At 41.4% G+C, this 21,012-nt stretch overlaps 1 protein-coding gene across 1 annotated transcript in view; it reads left to right on the forward strand.

Moving 5' to 3' along the window:
- Positions 1–21,012, forward strand: part of USO1 (USO1 vesicle transport factor) — a 41,852-nt gene that overhangs the window by 6,389 nt on the left and 14,451 nt on the right. Inside the window, exons 5-16 of the mRNA XM_010575581.1 lie at positions 151–326; positions 449–513; positions 6,716–6,795; positions 12,567–12,667; positions 14,666–14,768; positions 14,922–14,977; positions 15,420–15,540; positions 17,299–17,477; positions 18,260–18,400; positions 19,230–19,318; positions 20,068–20,222; positions 20,472–20,683. Of these exons, the coding sequence (XP_010573883.1) occupies positions 151–326; positions 449–513; positions 6,716–6,795; positions 12,567–12,667; positions 14,666–14,768; positions 14,922–14,977; positions 15,420–15,540; positions 17,299–17,477; positions 18,260–18,400; positions 19,230–19,318; positions 20,068–20,222; positions 20,472–20,683 (1,478 nt within the window). The remainder of the gene's footprint in view (positions 1–150; positions 327–448; positions 514–6,715; positions 6,796–12,566; positions 12,668–14,665; positions 14,769–14,921; positions 14,978–15,419; positions 15,541–17,298; positions 17,478–18,259; positions 18,401–19,229; positions 19,319–20,067; positions 20,223–20,471; positions 20,684–21,012) is intronic.

The following is a 21,012-nucleotide window of genomic DNA, read 5'->3' on the forward strand; positions in this document are numbered from 1 at the left end:
GGGGCGGCTCCGGGACTCGGTGCGCCTTCCGCGGTGCGCGGCCGCAGGCTGGGGTTTGGCGGGGGCGGGGCGGCGCCTCGTTGTGCGGGGGGAGATGGGAGCCGTCGTCCGCGTGTGGGGAGGTAGCAGCGCTCCCGTGCACTGGCTGAAATGAGGGTGTGTTTCGCGGAGCGCTTCGGAATCGGTTGCGCGGCCGTGGCACGTTGTTTTTTATCGCGCGTGTTTCTGTGCGTTTCCAGATTCAGAAGCTGTGTGACCGAGTAGCTTCCTCCACGTTGTTGGATGACCGGAGGGATGCTGTACGTGCTCTTAAATCACTGTCTAAGGTAAGCACCTAGCTTCTTCGGGAGCTGCGTGGGTTTTTAACAGTTTGTGACATATTGCTTAAAACGTTTTGCTTGGACTTTGGCTTAGGCCGTTAACTACTGTTCCATGTGTCTCCAAACAGAAGTACCGCCTGGAGGTAGGCATACAGGCTATGGAACATCTGATCCATGTTCTTCAGACAGACCGGTAAGCGTGCTGCTGACTTTGGGCAGCCACTTCCAGCTGATAACCTGGCCCTTCCCTGCTGCTGAAATACACATCTGTAGGGTCAGTTCTCTGTTCCAGTGAAGCTAGGAGGTGAGCTGGGTTTCTAACAGCTCTTCTGCCACAGTGGCTTTTTGTGATGGCAAACTTAATCAGAATGTATTCAGAGGTGAAAAGAACAGAATTCCAGGAGCTTGGCTGAGGGACAGAAAGACCAGTTCTAGTGTAAAGGTGACAACCAAAGTGCATCTAAATGCTTCTCAGTGATCAGTTTCCACTACTGTGGAAAGGTAAATCCTAACTTATAATTATGTTAATTAAATGTGGTATTGGAAATAACTCAAATCAACCTGTTATTGGGCAAAATGTGAACTAGACACAATTAAGAGGAAATGAAGGGAGTCAGCAAATGTGTGTCTTCTCAGGTGTGTGTCATCAAATGAATTGGAATAATTCTGTCATGGGGAATAATGCAGGCTTTTCTATTGAAGGGTTGAAGTAAATAGGAGAGCTGGACTCCATGGCTGCTGTTAAGACAGATGACACTAGTCTAAATACTTTATGTGGACTAGAAAGTAATATTTCTGCAGTCCAACATTTAAAATAACTTTGCTATCCATCTCTTCCTGCAGCTGATGGTGTTGCTGTACTTGATAGTACCCACCTGTTGTAACTTGGAACCTGTTTGCAGTGCTCTGATTTAAGCTTCAAATACTGCATAGTTCTGGTGCTTAGGTAGGCAAGTGTGTTGAGACACCCTTTCAGTCTGGATTTGAACATAAAGCTGGTAAACATGTAAAAAAACCCCCGCAGTCATAAGGGCATATATGGACTGCTTGCATGTGTGTATGTGGGAAGCATTTTCTAAAGCCAAGCCAAAGGAGAATGGGGAAAGCAGCAGTTCAGTGTCTAGAAGGAGGCATTATTGCCATTCTGTTGGCTGGGTAGTTAAAAATGAATGTCTGGCCTGCATGCGACTTGCAGGATGCAGACAGTAAAAGGGAAGGTTATGGGAGTAAGTGTCACTGATGCAAAGGGGAAGCCCTTCAAAAAATTAGGTCAAGGAGCCTGCTTTCATCCACTTATCTGCTCATGAGGCCAGATTTGAACTTTGAGAAGGGAGGCGGGGCTCTGCTGGTCTCCTTGCCTTTCAGATGCTAACCTAACCCTTCAGGGCTGGAACTTGAGAGCTTTTCTGTGCTTTTTGGGCTCCAGTTGTCCCTTTGGAGTTTTTGTGTGCTGGGGCTCTGTGCAGATGTCTTGTGTGACAAGTTTTTGAGTTCAAAAACCAGCAAATACGTAGTTGTGGATTTGGGGTTTTCTGCTGAGAAAATGCTGATAGGGAGATTAACTACTGCGTGTTTTATGGTGGACCAGCACATCAGCTGGCCTACATGTTGTATGCTGTGGTTCATTTGAGAGAGGTCTAGTTGTAGCACCTGTGTCTCATAAGTTCAGGTATGTGTTACAGGTGGTGTGAGTGCACTGTTTGGTGTCTGTGAGTGCAGAGGTGAGGCTTTGGGGACTTTTTCACTTGTAGGAATACAAAGCAAAGCTAGCTCATCTGAATAATTTGTTGATAAATGAGTCGCAGGCTCAGCTGTTCCCGGTGCCCAGTGTGACTGGCATATCAAACTGAGAGGATGGTGGTGTGACAGAGGACAGTGCTGTTGTGCTGTCATCGCTGTTTCAGTGTGTGCCTGTAGGTGTGATCTTTGGACCTTCGCAGTGTCCACCTGAGGTGCCCTGAAGCTTTCTGTAGAAGTGGAAAATGCTCATTTGCTCTTCCCCTATTTTTTTTGTGTTGCAGCTGCTTAAGATTATTTTTAAGTAGCAGCAGCAACAATGCAACTTCAGAGAAAAGAGAAGTCAATGATTGACTCAGTTTGTTTTCTCACATGTCACTGTATTCATGTGAGTGACTCGTGTGCTGGTCCTGTACACGGACTGTGTGGCTCTGAAGTTTAAGATTACAGAAGGTCTAATTTGATTAGAAATGTGAAAGGACGAGGAAAACAGTATGCTGAAGTCAAAACTGTGACTTTTGTTTTCCTCTGTAGCTTAGCTTTAGGGAAGTATGCTTCTTTAGTGATTATGAAGTTGGCCTGAAGATGGGTGACTGAGCTCCTGAGGTGAAGCTTTTTAGCCCCGAAGCTGCTGATAGTTGTTATCTTACTGACTGGAGATGTTGCACACCTATCTGCCTGTTGTCTGGGATGTATGCCTGTAGTTGCTGTGTTTTGCATGCTTCAGAATGTGAATGTATTCCATGGGATTCCTGTCTTAGTTCCCAGCTGACTAGAAGCAGGGGTTGGTTGGACTGTATCAGGTGAGGCTTAATCTGCTCTCCAGCCTTTCTTTCAGGAATGGGGTGTTTGGGTGGAAAGAATTACAGGGGAGGAGCCAGCAGCAGGCATGGGTCTCTGAATTTGCAGAGCCAGGATGCATGTGTGGAATGGATAGCTGGTGTACAGAGCACTGTAATGTGATAACAGTGGCAAGTGCAAACACACCTTCCTATTATGTATTTACCAAAAATTAATGGAACAGTTCAAGATGCACAACTGTTCGATCTTCAGCAGTATTTGTCTTGGTGGAATGCACAATAGCAATACGAAAAATGGAAGCAACTTTGCTGGTAAGAGAGGACTATTTCCTAATGCAAATAACCTCATTGTGAAATCGGTATCTAATGGACAAGTCACTTGGCTTTAAGACTTCAGCCAAGTACAATAGCACAGCTCTTTTCTGAGAATTATGTTAACTACTTTTCATGTGCTCTTGAGTAAAAAAGTATGTATCTTCTATCTCTGGTGTCTCTCCTGATTTTGGTGAATCAATTGTTCCTTCTTACGGAATGTGAAGTGATAAGCACAAGTATGGTATCAGGTCTGTAGTAGCAGTACTAGTTCTTTCCTTCCTTCCATTTGCAGCCTTGTTGCTGTGTTAATCATTTACATTCCTTGCAGTGAATTGTGCTTTTCTTTAACTCTTTGTGTTATAAGGCATGCCAGTATTTCCTTAATTCTGAAGTTGTTAGTACGAGCTGAGAAGCATTTATAGCTTCATCTCCTAACTCTAGTAGGGAAGAGGCCTGGTTTGCATGGCCGCGCTGAAATGCTGAGCGCTTCTTGTGTCTTGTTCTCATTTTTGTCCTCAGATCTTATACTGTTGCTTCAAATTATTTACAGCCTTCATCCTGGAACAGAAATGCACTGCTTCTGTTTCTGAAATGAACATATTGTTCCACTTGTTATACAGTTTACTTGTAGATTGCCTTAAGCTCTATCTCCTGCCTGAGTACTTAAAACCAGTTCTATAGAAAACTGACTTCTTTCACTAGTTTTTCAGCTATGCACATCAGCCTTCCTGGAGCCTGCTAACACTCCTGAGTCAGTTTTTAAATGTTCCAGACTCTTACACACACCAGTGTTTTTATGCCATGTGTTTATTTTGTAATATGAATTAGGAACTGTAATCTAATAGAGGACTTCGCTTGACTTGCTGTCTAGATGTTGCCACATCCCACGAGGGATTATTCTGGAAAAAAATTTGGCATTGACTTCAGAACAGGCCGCTACCACTCAACTGTTGGTGTGGGAGAAGGCACCAGAGCGAGAACTCAACTTGATCTTTAACTGCTTTGGTTCTACTTTCCTAATAAGTTTTTTAATTTCAGTGTGACAATTAGAATAGTTTGAAACCTAACATGAACCTATGAGAGAGTTCTCTTATTTTTGAGTTGTAATATGCTTCTCATTAAAACTTTTGGAAGAGGTTGTATAAATGCCATTATCCCTTTGATAGCTTATCCATGACTTGAGTTTTTAGGGGGAACAAAATGCCTTCCTTTGCAGGCCTGCTGTGATTGATGACATGATGGAAACACCCTGCTTTTCTATGCTTTTCTTGACAGTACAGATGATGCTTGTCTCCATTCTGACAGTGCAATGCCATAATTTTAGAAGAATAGGTAAAAAAGCATTTTTCGGGCACCTACCTGGGCAGGACAATACCTGAGTGCCTTCACTTTCATATGATTTTTCTCTGCTATTGTTTGTGAACTCACGGAGTGCTGCACTGACATCTTGGTCGAGTGCCACATAAAAGCACAACTAGCAGAGGGAAGATGCAGGAGGTGGCTTGTGCGGGATTGTTGCATTGCATAAAGGCCGCTTCTTTTATGGATGCGTGACAGACTGGAAATCTATTTCTTTACTGATTTTCACTACAGAGCAAAAGCTGCACAGCTTCAGTCTGAACAGAACAATCAATAAAATGTTGTATGTGGCAAACAGCAGATGGTAGCAAGGCAGTGTACAGCAAAGATAGGATGCTGCTCCTCATTTTGTGATGTGTTCCTTTTTAGACAAGAGAAAAAAGACCTGTTTTTACCACATCTACATCAAATTTCCTTATTCTTTTGTAGCTGCTGTGATTTCATTAACAAGGGAAAGGAAAAGCAAGGCTGCAGCTTGTTTGGTTTAAGTCTCCAGGAAATAATTTCTATATGTTTTTCACATGTGGAATTGTCTCAGTTACATGAAAAGGAAACCATAGGCTTTGTAGTGTTGTGTTGAAGAACTAAAATTACAATAAAGGGAAAACATAAGCAGGCTGGAAATCTGAGCATACCTGCTGGATGAGACCATTTACATGGACTAAAAGCTTCCTTTATGTGCCTTGACTAACAGTTTGGCAGAGGAGGAGATAATTTTCTTCTCCTTTTGTTTCCACGACAGCCCAGCTTAAAAGCAGGTGGTATGAGTTGAGTGACACACTGAGGAAAAATGCATGTGTCCTGGGAGGACATCAGCAGGACCAGGATTCAATTCAAAACCCATGTGAAAGAACGAACTACAATGACACCTGATTATTTCTACCTTTGATTTAGTGTGTCATAAAAAGGGAGGTGAGGTGTCACTTTGACAGCCTGCTCAAGCCCTTGCTGTAGTGATACGAGAAATGTAGCTACAGATTGCTCCATCTGTCTTCTGAAAGCTAGTGGATCACCTTGAAGCATCTCTACTTTTCCTGGTTGCAGCAACTGCTGTAGGTCTGTTGTCTTTAGTGGTCTAGCAGAGATAGCTGGCCTCAATTAAGGTGTGGCTTTTAAGATTGCTAGTTAGGTTGGTTTTTTTAGCCCTCTGCTCTGAACTGGCCTAGTAGTTTCTTAAAATGCAAATTTATCTTTGGTGTGGAGGCCTTACTTTGTATGTCTTGGACATCATTGAAAGCATATAGTGAAAAGGTTGAATGAGGGGTCTCGTTTTGACAGCATGCTCTCCTGATGCTTGGGCAAGACACGAAAATAGCTGTGAGGTGTGTTCTCCTGCACTCTGAGGTGCCTTCCTTTGTGATGTTATGTTTTATTTTCCTTTGTTTTTTGACCAGCTGTGCTTTCATACTTTTGTGGTTTATAAGCAACAAAGCAAGTAGCAAAAATGGTTACATTCCCCCAAAGTAACTCTTGCACTGGGTCTTTTTTGTAGCATAGGGTTTATGGATTGTTTAGCATTTGTAACACAGAAGAAATAGGTCTGTTATAAAGCACAGCTTTTTAAAAGAAGAGTCTGGGTGTAAGCAGGTGAACTAATGCTTTGGGGTTAGATTGGCTGCCCAGCAGCTTCCTGGGGATGCTTGGAGATCAAAAGCACTTAACTGGGTGTAGTCCTAGTTGGTGACATGGAGGCTGGCCTGTTTGGGAGAATCTGTAGCTGTTGTCATTGCGTTCACGTGGAGCGCAAGCTTTTGGCCCCTGGTTCTTGCTGATGGGGTAGCGGGAAGGGTCTTTCCTGGGATGGTACCGAAGCTTGTCTGCAGCTTCTTTGGGTGACTTTCTGGAAGGGTGTCCAAATCCTTCCCAGAGATTTCTCCTGGTATGCTTGAGAAGCAGGTTGGAAGGAGTGACTCAAGAAATGGAAGAGACGCTTACAGTGAAGCTTTCTGTGGTCATCTTGTGTCACCAGACTTTCTGGATGTGGCCACCTGAGGGAATGGAACTGGGAAAAGGAGTTAGACTCCATTCAGGGGCTGGACAGCTCATGGTTACATGGTATTACAAAATGTCTGTCAACATCAGTCCTCACTTGATCTAATGCTGCAAAGGGAAATGCTTGTGCAGAGAAGCTATGTTGTGAGAGTAGCTGGAAATAAGTCATTAAAGTGGTTCTTTCATTTGCAGTTCAGATTCTGAAATAATTGGCTATGCCTTGGACACACTCTACAATGTAATATCGAATGACCTAGAAGAGGAGGAGCAAGGTAAGTGCTTGGTAGTAATAGTAGTATTAACTGTGGGGGTGCTCTCCTTGGTGGTTTTGTTCAAATTATAAACTGTAATACTCTGTGATTCACTAATGTGGAGACTTGCTTTATTATTGTGTAGGTGTTACAACGATGGTAAAAATCTAGTTGTATGCAGCTTGCATTAAAGTAATATTGGATCTCTTGCTTATTGATTTTCAAAACTATGTTCTGTGAACAGCAGCCAGGTTGGAATGGGATAATTTGTTGTTTTTTCTAGTTTGTAAATGAATAGAGTCATTGTTTGCTATCGGGAAAGGACAGTTCTGGCTGTTACTGTCAAATGGGACACTAATATCTGATGATTTAACAAGGATATTGAGAGATGAAAATCTCAGGTACCTATGATAAGGTGGCTCTATGTAAGTGTGAAAAACCTTCTTTTTCAGCCCTGCTGTGGCCTTTACAAAGAGACTGTCCTTCCCAAGATAGTTAGATGTAGAAGTAGGTACTGTACAGCAAGGTTGTGAAACTCCCTGCCCCTCCTGCCTTTATTTTATTTTCGAAGGCCTTTGTTGATAGGCTATCAAAACTGGTCTCAAAGGCCAGTAAAATGGTCGCAGCTCTTAAAAACAACCCCATATTTCACAGAAACATCAGTACACTGAAGAAGATGACAGCAGTAACCCAAGTTAGGCTTGGGCTAGAAGAATGTTCTTAAAGCTAAGTACATGAATAGGAGCCATGACTGCCCAGACTGAATTAGAGCCAGATGCTTCTGACAAGTAAAACAGTTGTGGAGCATAACCATTTCGGGCTCTTGGGTGAATGGTGTAGAAGGCAGAACAACCTCAGTTTCCCTGTTTTTAGCACAAAGGGTGTACCTAGAGAATGGGGATGGGATCTGGTTGAGGGCTGTGTGAGTGCTAGCTTGGGAGGAGGCCTCAATCAGAGAGCAGTGCCTGTCAGGTGCTGAGCCTGTGTGCCCTTGGTCTCACCACCATCACTGGGGAGAATGGAGACCAGGCACTAGTTACAGTCCTGCAGGTGACTGCCAAGTAGGTTGCTCTGCCAGAAAGGTCACTTAGCTGTTAAACTGAAGAAGGTTGTGTAGTAGAGCCCACTGGGGGATTCAGCTGATATTTCTGACATTTCACTTGTGCCGTGTTGCAGGTGTTACTTGGGAAACCATTTCTGCTTGTATTTGCCAATTGGGTCCTGGCCTGATCCCTGTTTAAACTAGTAATCCAAGCCAAATGGCTGTAGACTTGCTTTCCAAGGCTTTAAGAGAAAAACATCAACAACAAATAAAAAGGCTTGTAGGATATCCATTCTGCTTTTGGTTGAATGAACATGAAAATCCATCATATCAGCTTGTCCAAAAACAAAAAAACAGAGGCCTTGGGCAAGCATGAATACAGTGTGAGCGGAAGGCTACATTTAAGGTGGCTGAATATCTGCGGGTTCATTATGTCCTGCATTTGCCACGGACCTCAAGAGTCTTTCTAGTCCTGACAGTATTTGTATCTCATTCTTTAGTTTCCAATACATGTAGTGGAGTGTGAAGGCTCCTTTGAATGGGCAAAATATGAGGTGATACTGCCGTTAGAGTTTAAGTCTCTTGTCTGCAGTATTTACCCCAAGATAGTTCTTCAAAGTCTCTTTAAGTGATAAATAACCTTCTGGAAAGTAGGTGAGATTTCTCCAATATGAGTAAATTTTGCCAGTTATGTTTTGGTATGTTGGCATTATGTTGTGCAGTATGTCCTTTCACAGTGTCTTCTGCAACGAACTGTCTCATCTTGCGTAGATGCACGTGAGTTGCAAGCGGAAATCCTTCTGTGATACGTTATTCTTAACCATCTCTCAAATTGTGGCTTTGCTTACTTGCCCTTCTTTTCCCTGTTCATCCAGTTGCCTGATCTTGATGAAAGAGGTTTTGAACAAGATCAGAGTTATATAGTGCTGGTGAATCCATGTTCATGGTAGTGGCCTTGATTATGGACTTGACAAGAATGTTATTAGCTGTCTCCTATGAAGAGCGAAGAATTGACAAACTTGAGTTACGTATGTGCGATCACCAGTGTTCTAAGAGTATGGCGTTGTTTAGTTTGGCCACTTCCATAAGAACTACTTGAAGGAGTAATTGCTGCCATAGAAAGCTGGGACGGCTGCTTTGAAAACCTGAGCTTATGCTGCTATTGGTTGTGCTGTTTGGAAATCTATTCAACTTGTAAACCTTTCTCTTGTTTCTTTTTCTTTTATCTGCATTGACAGATGATTCTGAAGGTAAAAGAACCTTTACTTGTATGAATATGGCACTTTGTTTTAGGACTAGTTGCTACTTACACCCGTAACACTTGCTGCTGTTTAAAAAGGACACTGTAAAGACTTGCACCGGAGCTTAGTGAAACTTCTTGCATTCTGCTTTATACATGTTCTTTGGAGCTGAACTGTCTTCCCAATTTTTTCTCATGTGATTTGGGCATGATGAATGCCAGCAGATCTCCAAAGATTGTAATAATGATAAAATCTTGTTTAGGATGTCATGAAAGCGTGCAGCTTCAGAACTGGTAGGATTTTAATGGGCAAAAGTTTGTGAACAGAATTTCTGTTTTCAGGAAGCCCTGAAGTTTGACACAAATGCATGCGCTGCACGTAAGGATCCTTCACAGTGTCTCTTTTAAGCAATGCATGTTCAAATACAGTGTTCACTTCTCCTGTAAGTTGCCACTAACACTATGCATGTTCTCTGTTTTTAAACTGGTTTTATCAAAAAGCACTTCATCTGTTTATTTTAAGATTAAATTCTAGTTTGCGGTGCTGCTTGTTAGTGAATCGCTAGGAGCTAATCTTAATAGATGGAAGTCATTCTCTTTATTTGAGCCCTGTGAATGTGTGGATTTAAAGAGCGATTATGGGTAGAAGTCTGATTCCAAGATAGGTGGTGTATCCACACAAGCAGAAGATGCAGTTTCACTTTGCCTGTTTCTTTCTGTCTGGCTCCTCTCTCCCTTTTAAAAAAAATTTTAGTAGAAGAAATACTGATAAGAAAAAGCCAGACTTGGGAGGGAGACAACTTTTATTTTTTCCTTTTTATAGAAGAATCCAAAACATCCTGAACTGGAGTCATGCTTTTGGAATAAATAAAAACTACAGCAAACTTACAAGAAGCTTTCTAAGTTGTGTATACTGCTCAGGTTTTGGTGAAGCACCCAGAAGTTGTGCAAGGAGAAGAGTTGGAATTAGGAGGAATCCATAGTTCAGACACATGCTATTTGTAGCTGAGTTTCGGTAAAGCACAAGATGTTTGCTCGTAGCTTGTTGAAAATTCAAAGTGAAATATTTTGACTTAAGCATCTATTTAAAAGAGAAGTTTAGGTCTGTGGGCTTTCCTTGGTTTGCAGCAAGCTACAGTGCACACAATCTGTCTATGATTCTTAGCTGAGTTGCCTCTTATTCTACGGTAGCAGGTGCAGCAACTTTTCATTTATATAGACCATGAGTGACCCAGACTTGATAAGCCCCTTGGCTTCAGAGAGCTCACTATCTGACTTGTATTCTGCTAGATGCTACAAGCCTGGGCTACAGTTACTTTTGCGTGCAGTCTGTCCTCCTTTTTGTCATCTTTTGTTAGTATTTCCTAGTTTCTGCAGTGAAAAATTTACAGCAGACTGGTGCTGCTTCTCTCTCCCACTTGTAAGCTATGTACTGATAAGTATTTCAGGAGAAATACTGCTATATGGCATTAGAGAAATGGTCAGCTACTCCCTGATGTCTGAAAGGCCAAACAAAAACCTCTTTCCTGTATTGGAAATCCTTAAAAATTAGATCTTATAAACTGATACCTTGCAGCAAATCACTATAGCCAACAGTTTGAATTGGGTTGGTTGCAATAAAACTGTTTTCTTGGCACCAAATTTTTATGGTAGAGTCCTCTGATTTCTCTGTTTTACCATACCCCTAACAAGTTATGGAGTTTGACGATTGTCTGGTGTTTGGCCCTTTTTATAGCTGCTTAGTTAATGGTTTGTTAGTGACTCCTTCATAAGGCTATAGATCCTGCAGTTTCAGCAGGAGGTAAAATACTTGTTTTGCCTTGACTTAACCAAATCAGGCTTTTGGATTTGGTCAGAAATTCTGTGGTTTTACCACGGGTTTTTTGTCTTTTACGCTTCAAGCTGTTCCTGTGCCTGTGGTTTCATCAGGTAGCACATCAGGGACGGTGTCGCAGTGTTGAACGTACATCTGTGTGGTTTGTAGGGCAGCCTGATATAGAAGATGAGCAGCAGTTCATTTGCTGCGCCTCTTCAATGAAGCGTTGGACTGTCTGAACTGTGTAAAACAGAGTAGAGCCTGGGCAGGTGGCAGCATGCTCTGTGGGATGGGAGGGGCTTGGAGGTTATGGAGAGAGAAAGCAGAAAAGCAGCAAGTTGTTAGGGGATGTGTGGGGAGAAGAAGTTTTATAGGGAGAAGGGTGTTTGGCTGGAGCTGCTATGAGTGGATGCGTCCCATGTATTGCTCCCCTAACAGTTAATTTGTGTTCTCACACCAGCCCAGAAAGCCAGTGAAGCCTTGTGTAAACACAACCAAGCAGAGAACCAACCTATTTTTTTAACTTGGTGAGCCTCTTGTCATATGGGGTGGCCACTGCTGTCATGTGCAACTGAATTCCTACCCTGATTGAGTGGGATTGGATTTGAACTACTGCTAAGCAGTTGAAAAGCTGAGGTCTCAGAAATCATACTGGACTTGAATGAAATCTCTTTGTGTCCAAAATGAAAGTATAATAAACTCCCTTTGAATTAGAATTGTGCTTCCTCAATTTTGCAACTGAAATTGCTTAACTATGCCAACAAGTAGCACCTACATATGATTGTTTTGTAAAATAGCTTTGTAAATTGTCACTCGGCCTATAAAAATAGCAGCACTGCCGAGATGCAGTTTGCGTGTTTTCTGTTTTGTGGGATACTTCTGCATTTGTGTTTTGTTTGTGCAATGATGATGCATGAAATAATTGTCTAAGACGAAATTCATATGCTACCCCAATTCTACACAGGTGAAGAGTAAATAGCAGAATGGCACTTGATTTCCCTTGCAAAATCAATTCAAATTCTGGGACTGAGAGGTTTTGATGCTCGTGCTTCAAACTTACTCTCCTGATGTTTAGGTGTTCTCTATTGCTAAACCAAAATAAATAAATGAGGTGTCTGAATCACTTAGCTTTAGATAGTTTATATTCCCCATCGCTTGCTTCACGCCTGTTGGTATGATATGTGCTTTGCTTTTGCACATTAGTGAATGGTCCTTATAAGCAACTGCTCTACTGGATCAGTTCAGCTGCATGTGAACATAGCCACTTTGAGGCTTTCTGCTCCTCCTCTGCTGGGAGGGTTCTCTTCTCTCTGAATTCTCTGCTGACTTAAGCGTGTGCTTCGTTATATCTGTAACAGGCAACTGTGCGGGTGAGAACTGTGAATCTTGTTGGATATGATACATTGAAATAGGATTTTTTTTGTTTTAATGCTGAAATGAGTTTTAGTAGATTTTTTTGGTTCCCTACTGTTTTTAAAACAAAATACCTCTTTAGAAAAGTTCTGTTTAGAATAATAGCTTTTGTATTTTGTGCAAAGCTTGTGTCAGTGTTTTTTTTGTTAATAATTAACAGTATAGTAGTGACTCTAAAACTTCTTGTCACCCATGGCCCTATTTTAGTAACAATAAAAATCACAACTACCTGAAGTTCTTCTAATCATGTGTTGTAATAAATTGGTTTTTTACTATTACAGAAGAAAACTTGCCAAAACAAGTTGACGATTTGGGAAGTCAGTTCACAGAGATTTTCATAAAACAGCAAGAAAATGTCACACTCTTGTTGACTCTTGTGGAGGTGAGTAGCAGTATCATACTTGGAATACTGAGGGATATGTAGTGCTGCACAGGGAGGGTATCTTAATGGGTAAAGCTATGCTTTTGTCTTTGTAGTGTGGCCTATGTCACATATGAGGTGTTCTTAGACATAGTGAATGTGGGGTTGGAGGTGAGTGAATTCTATGAACTGGATGAATGCTGTTAGTGCAGCTTTTAAAGCAGAGCAGCATTGAAAGGGTTTTAGATATTTGATTAGCAACAGTAAACAGTGTTGCTCTATGAACAGCAACTCCAGTCACTTGTGCAATGATAATTTTCCAGATGACAATTAAATGATAATGAGATAGTAATGTCTGTTGAGATGTAGTTCAATAGAAAAGGTGACTGCTTTCCATCAGCATGATGCGTTTAACTCATTTTCCAATGGTTTTATCCTCAAGGACAGCCTCTTTATTCGTGTTTCCAAACCAAGAATATGATTGTGCGTGAGAGAAGAAGAGCAACATGAATCTCTTTTTTTCTTTTTCTTTGTAGTCCATAATCAGTAAAAAGATGATTTTCTACTCTTCCCTTATGGAACTTAAGTCATGCTTTCAGCAGCATGAAACATTTGTTAGTATATCTGAGGCTTAATCCCTGAGTGTGGAGTTTCGGCCTCAGTAGATGGAAGTGCAAATCAGGAGCACAGTTTTGTAGACTATGGTTAGTGAGTTAGTAAAATTATCTTTCTGAAACTTTTGTTTGTGCCTGACAGTCCTATAGAACTACCTAGTGAGTGTGAAAGGTTGGCTTATAAATACAATCCTGAGATGCATAAATGCATTGGGTATTTTATGAAAATCCAGAATATACTTGATTGATCTATCTGTTACATGTTAGACCAGGGTCTTACTCTGCAGCCGAGTTCTGTTGATGTTATTGATCCTAATCTGAGATCTGCAAGTTCAAAACAGCAAGCACCTGTCCTAAAGATAGGTGGAACCTATAGGTGGAGCTGTGTGACTGTTGAAACTAGCTTGGTGTGCAATTGCCCACAGAAGTGTCATTTGATAAAAATGTATATAGCATTGCGCAGAGCTGGAAGCTTGCAATGTCTAAGTTATCTGTTCTTTTTCTCTGCAGATGCCTTAGTTCAGCATCCTTTTTGCTAGCAATATCATGCCATTCAAGGTTTGTCCTGTACAAGAGTCAGTTTTAGAAAAAGTTTTATAAACTATCTAGCTTGCTTGGTGAGATGGTTAGGAAATGGATTAGCTACCACCTCTATTATGCAGCAAGTAGAGTGGAGATGTTTATCTTGGCCAGTGCCTGGGATAGGCAGTGTGCTGAGGGAAGGACGACGCACACTCAGTTTTCACTTGTAACTAGGAACAGGGTTAAAATAAGACTGCCTGGCCAAATTAGTGGCCTACTGGCTTACTTCAAGGTGATGCTTTAAAACCAGCACGATTAGAGTACAGAAAGCTCTGTAAGGCAACTCAGTTGAGATGTGGGTCCAGGTGTCAGCTGGTGAATGAGTTTGAGCTGAACCGGGGGGCCCAAAGGTCTGTTGTGGTTAGTCAAGTCTGTCCATGGACTCATTAGTTCTTGAGCTTTCTCTTGCTGACAAGACCCAATTTTAACAGAGAAGCTGTTGTTACTGTTTGGGAATAGGAAGAAGGTACAGAAGGCCTTGCTTTTCTTTGCCTTTTGGATTTCCGGGTAATATGGGCTGACCTTTGGAGGATCGGACTGACTGGTTTTTAGAAAGAAGAAATAGCTAGGAAAGCTGCCCCAGAGGAGAGGGAGGAAAGGAAGCTGCTGGGAGATCACATCGCTGATAATAAAACAGAAAGAAGCATGGAATAGGATAGATTTTGCCTTGCTGGCCACCTGCTGTAATAAGATGGATGAAGAAAGAAATGGACAGGAGATGAAATTCCTTATCCATTTGGTGTCTGTTCATAACTGGTGTCTGGAACAGAAAGTTGAATACTGAGGAATTTATTACTTAATGTAATCCTCTCCATCTTTGCAGGAATTTGATTTCCATGTTCGTTGGCCTGGAGTGAAACTACTTACATCTCTTTTAAAGCAGCAAGGACCTCAAGTGCAGCAGATAATTCTTGTCAGCCCTATGGGTAAGTGGCTGAGTTATTGCTGATAAGCTTGAAGCTGGAAGCTCAGCAAACATGAGTGCAGAGGGCTATAGGAGTGTGGATCAAGGTGTTTTAAAGGCCTCCAGCATGAAAAAGCTCCACCTTTTTTTATGCTCTTTAATGTTTTTCTTGCAGGTGTTTCCAGACTCATGGATTTACTAGCAGACTCTAGGGAGGTTATACGAAATGATGTAAGTATAGAACAAAGGCAGCTCATCCTCTTAATAAATAGTAACTGTCAATTGAATTGCTGTTCTTTCTCTTGGCCTTCGGTCAGGTTCGCTTCCACTCTTCCTCTTTACTCATCAGAGGCCAAAATGCTCTAATTACTTACTACAGAAGAGTTGAGGTGCTTTACAAGTTCCCTCTTTATTCTGTATAGCCGCTTAGCATTTTTTTTAACGGTACTGTGCTTCTATTTTGAAGTGCACTGAGGCATGAGGGAACTATTGCGTGGTGTTTATGGTGGGTTTTGTTAGATGTGCTGAGTTGCAGGGCATGTAGTTCTGTCCTGTGATTCTGGGCAAGGATTATGCTGCTGATGCAGCATCCTTCCAAGAGCTGTGACTTGTGAAAAATAATGTAGTTCTAGTAACACTTAAGTTTAATTTCTTCTCTCCTCTGCCTGTCAAGGGAGTCTTGTTGTTACAGCAATTGACAAAAAGTAATGCAGCCATACAAAAGATTGTTGCCTTTGAAAATGCCTTTGAGAGACTTCTGGATATCATAACGGAAGAAGGAAACAGTGATGGAGGTACAGTTAAGTCTAAGACTTACTCATAATCTTGTGCTTCTGCACAAGCTCTTAGGTGACTGTTTACGGTCTGATGTTAGTATGTACATGGAAGCTAGGTCGGTGGGTAGAAGGATCAAGACATACTCCCTGGTTGTAACAAAGCAAGCAAAAAAAGACTGAGCAAGTGGGCAGGGTTTCAGCATCTTTTTGAAAACTTGTCTTGAGATACTTAGTTAAAATATCAGTTAATTTCTCTGAGCATGTGTACATGAGTTTCTGTGTTCCTGTTTGGCTTAGGTCTGTGAATGCATATACTTAAAATGGCAGTGTCAGATATGTGTATGCTGCATTTGTCACTTACAGAATTAAGTGTCTGCATTCCTCCTGCAAGATCTTTGGATGCTCGGAGTGGCTGGAAGTAACAGCTTGCTGAGTTTCTTCAGCCTCACTAGTTAACTTCAGTTTTCTGGTTAGCTTGTTGCCAAATCATTTACCTGTTGTGGGGGAAAAAAGAGATTAAAAAAAATGAGCAAAAATGATGCAGCATGTAGGTGCTCTCTTTTTTTTTTTTAAATTAGCAACACATTATGAGCTTACCATCAGTTGTAATTTGCTACAGGATCTATTTCAGTAATAAGACAGGTTGCTGTTCCATGACCTTTCTGTGGGCTGCAGGAGCAGTTAATGCTTCTCTCCCTTCTGAATTATTCCAGGTATGTTGGCATGGAAGGATTAAGCAAACCTTTGATTCAAAGCTGCTATTTTTAGGCAGTTAATAATTTTAGGAGACTTGGTATGTAAATTCCTAAGTGCAAAGAGTTCTCTGCCTCCCCCCTCCTACATGTCCATTCCTCCTGTCTGCAGCCTTGCCAAGGGCTGGATTACCAGCTGTGGCTCTGCAGCAGGAGTGGGAAGGGGGGAATGTGACAGCTGGTTTCTCTTTGTTCTCCCACTCCCAAGTCTGGCACTGCCTGTGTGTTTTCACAAGTGCAAGGAGTAAGTCTGTCCTTTCTGTCGAGTCCAGATTTGGAGGCATCCCAGCAGTACCAGAAGCAGGGTGCCTTTATTCGTGTTGTCTCATTTTCTCTTCACAGAGTACATAGTTGATTAGCATCTATAGTACTTTTTCAGTACAAGTAAAACCTGGGGGGGGGAAGCTCCTGCAACTCTAAGGAGTTAAGTTTGAATTGGCTCATTGTAAGGGCTATTTCAAAGAATTGCTTCTCCACCCAAATAAACCCCAAAGTACCTTCGAAATGAGCTGAACATGTAGCCAGCAATTAAGGAGAATGAATATGTAATCCAGTAAGAATTGCTGCTTTTGCGTTGTGATGCGGTTCAAGAGGAACTTCATTTTAGTGCTTACAATACCAAGAGACAGTAGTGTAGCCTGACTCTGAAGTAGGTATATGTCAAGACAGAAAGTGGTTGTGAGGCTTTGTTTGAAGTTCTTCCTATTCCTACCCAATTAACTCATACAGACTGTATATTCTTTGGAAATAATGTTTTTGTTTCAGACTTGTGGAATGAACACAATTATGGGTTCTTTGGAAATATGCTGGATCAACATCGATGACCTTAATTTAGAGTGATCTTTGATTATTTTTTTTCGTGCATGAGGTTCACAGTTCTGGATCCAAATCTAACGTTTGTTAAGAAAGAAGAGTTCAGAAGTGTGTGCTCTGTTCCATCTAGAACATATCTAGTGCATGGAGAAGCTAGTTAGTTTTCTCTGTGTCATCTTTTGATTAATCTTTTGGGTTTTTGTCTCACCAGGAATAGTAGTGGAAGACTGTCTCCTCTTAGTACAAAACTTGTTGAAGAATAATAATTCCAATCAGAATTTTTTCAAAGAAGGTTCATATATTCAGCGTATGAAGCCTTGGTTTGAAGTTGGAGACGACAATTGTGGGTGGTCTGCACAGAAAGTAACTAATCTTCATCTAATGTTGCAGGTAAAACACTTCATCTGACTCCTAAGTACAGATGTCAATGCTTTTTCAGCAGTCTTGCAATGAAGATTAAGTGTAATGTAACAGTTAACTGTGAAATCCCTGTGTTGTCTTTAGGTCAGAATTGGCTACCAACCTTCATGAGACATACTGCTTTGAGCACAAATACTGTTGCCAAATTGTGACTTTGTAATGGCTGGCATATCATGTAACTTCATTTCGTGTCACTTAAGATGCAACAATGATTTGGAACAAATATGTTATTAGGGGTGTTCTATATAAAGATCCTCCTGTATGAATTCATGTATGGCTGTGGTGCATTAACCAAGTTCCAATAGCTGCCTTCACTATGGATTCATAATTGTCAGTTGTTGGGCATTTTCCCTTCTGCTCACCCCTCCAAAAAAATGTAATAAGGTTTTCCTGTTCAGTGGCACTTTGTGTGGAATCTGAACAATAGTGATAAAGGTAGTTTCTCACTTTATGAAATGTAGTTCTGACAAATGGCAAGTCAAATAATAGAGTAGTCACAGCTTGAGTTCTCATCAGTTGCAAATTTGCAATGGAGTCAGATATTTCAAGATTGTAGAGGGTTTCACCTCACTCAAAATCAAATGGCCATATGTAGTAATGTGATGAACATGCTGTTTAATTATTCCCTTTTATATCCATTTTTAGGAGCAATTCTTTTTCATGGCTAAACTTCAAATGGGTGAATTCCTTTTGTTTTGCATTTGAGAAGGTCTTGGGCTCTCTTTACATAGAAAAGTTTCTTTTTTTTCTAGCTTGTGCGGGTACTCGTGTCTCCCACAAACCCTCCTGGTGCTACCAGCAGTTGTCAGAAGGCAATGTTTCACTGTGGGTTGTTACAGCAGCTCTGCACAATCCTGATGGCAACTGGAGTTCCTGCTGATATCCTGACAGAAGTAAGAGGGAGCTAATAGATGTAGGAATGAGGGCAACTAAATGGGTGAAAGCAGGTGTCTACAGGGATAACCATTGCTGCAGAGACAACCTGAAATTATAGTATTTGCTAAGAAAGTATTTCAGATGTCAGAGATGTGAGGTTCCTGTAGTGTGAGCAGCATATATGTAAGGTAGACTTTTACATTATATTCTGCAGCCAGAAAGTATTCAGATTTGCTTTTTTTTTGTGTTGGATTTCAGCGTATCCCAGAGTGGCTGAATTGATTCATGTTTTTCCCTGTTTTGGGGGTGGGTTTTTTTGTTGGTTTTTTTTTTTTCTTTTGAGAGAGTCTATAAGTGTTCTGACTCAGCAAGTTTCCAATCATGAGGGATTACTAGCTGCTTAGGCCTGTCAGCAGTGTAAGGAGGAGGTGTTTTTTCCCTTGATAAAATGATGTGCTTTAAGTGTAGACTGGTTCCTTTGGCGTGGCCTCCATTCCAGTTTTTTATCTCTTAAAAGGTTCACTTTTCAACTTCTTTAACGTGTCCATTTTAACTGGCTGCCATAGCAAAACTCATCTGACATAGAAAATGAAGTTGGAGGTAACTGGGTACGATAGAGCTGTCTGAGCTTTCTGTCCCTTAACTTTTGCTCAGTATGCTTCACAGCTGTTAGTTGTTTGTGTTTTATTTGAAATGGTTTTACTGAATAAATCTCTGTGCTGAGACTTGTTATGTGTTTTTTTGATACAGAGCTGTCACGGTTATCTTGAATAATTTTGAGCAATCTAGGTAGGAAATTATGGCTCACATACAATTATCCATTTTTTTTCTCTGCCTCTTCTCTAGACCATTAATACTGTATCAGAAGTCATTCGGGGATGCCAGATGAATCAAGACTACTTTGCCTCTGTAAATGCACCTTCCAATCCACCAAGGTAGAGGAAGAAAAGTGTTTAACTGTGTTAGGTAATGATGTATTGGTATGGGCAATGGCAGTCTAATCCAAAGGATTGTTTAAATTCAGAGTTTGTAATTATGATACAGAGGAAGAGCTTCAAGTTCACATTGGGTCTATTAGATACAGTGTGAAGGTGTTGGGTGTGTTTCCACAGAGATTAGGCCTAGAACTGATTTTATTTATGGTACCTGAAAAGTGAATGAGCAATAGCTGAGAAATTCCTAGATTGGGACAAGCTGCCACTGTCAGCCAGAGGACAGCCTACAAAAGGATTTAGAGGCTAGGAAAATAGGCAATTGATATTTACTCAGACTGGGTAACAGCAAGTGTTAGCTTAATGAGATCTTAATCTTAACATTTGAGTATTGAGGGTGATGGTAGAAAAAGCATTCTGTATTACAAGTTGGTAGCGGCCTTATGAGGCATCTTCTCCAGTATTATTGAAGCTAGCAGGGAGCAGCAGGGGACTCAATGTGAAATAAAAATATTGCAGAGGAATGCTAGCTCATTGCAGTTGTGTATAATGAATCTACTGTTTTGTGTTTTAACTAACTGAAAAACTTTGGTATTAAAAGGAAAGGCTTTACTCCAATGTTTGAAATGGTAATAGATGGAGTAGGCAAAAGTATCTTTCTTTACCTGGAGAATACACTCCACGTTGTGTATCTGTGGCTGTCTTCATTCACAACTTTGTCGTAACTGTTTTTCTTTTTCCTTTTCAAACAGGCCTGCAATTGTAGTACTCCTCATGTCCATGGTAAACGAAAGGCAGCCTTTTGTGCTACGTTGTGCTGTTCTCTATTGCTTCCAGTGCTTCTTATACAAAAACCAAAAAGGACAAGGAGAAATCGTTTCAACGCTTCTGCCATCTACTATTGACGGTATGCAAAGCTAAAGTCTGCAGTGAGTTGTGAGTTAGCACAAATGTTTAATGCATCAGCTGAAGTCTTTTGCAAAATCATTTACCTGCCACTACGTGTCTGATACAAGCAAGATGATTAGGCTTACGATTTCTCTGAAATGTCACTAGTTTCCCTTTTTTGGGTTTTAACTGTATTTTGAAATCTTAATATTTTGCCAGTTTTGTGGCTTGTTTTAGTCTCACTTGTACGTCTTGGCCATTCTGGTAGCTACAGGTAACTCTGTGTCAGCTGGTCAGCTGCTCTGTGGGGGCCTCTTTTCCACGGACTCTCTTTCAAACTGGTGTGCCGCTGTGGCCCTGGCCCATGCGTTACAGGAAAATGCGACTCTGAAAGAACAGCTCCTGAGAGTTCAGCTAGCGACGAGCATCGGCAACCCACCAGTGTCGCTGCTGCAACAGTGCACCAACATCCTCTCGCAGGTATGGCACTGACTGCCCCCTGCTTTGGGTTAAAACTCTGGGTATCCAGTAAGAATGCTGCTCTTGCGCAGGTGCATCGCAGGAAGACTTAAGTGCTAACTTAATGAGAAGGAGCATTATCTCTCTCTTGCAGATGGTTTTTAAGCTTTGCTGAAAGCACTCTACGCTTCAGGGGGAGGAGAAAAGCAGCAAATCTTGCTTTTTCATCAGCGATTGCTGCTTGATGTTGCCTGCTCTCAGTAGGCAGACGGTCCTAAAGCATCTAGACCTTAAACTTAGTTTAAAAGACAAAGCAAATGGGCAGGATCCCCAGTCATGTTTTGTTGCTG

This window comes from Haliaeetus leucocephalus, unplaced genomic scaffold (assembly GCF_000737465.1).
Source record: "Haliaeetus leucocephalus isolate CR32 unplaced genomic scaffold, Haliaeetus_leucocephalus-4.0 Scaffold484, whole genome shotgun sequence".
NCBI lineage: Eukaryota > Metazoa > Chordata > Aves > Accipitriformes > Accipitridae > Haliaeetus > Haliaeetus leucocephalus.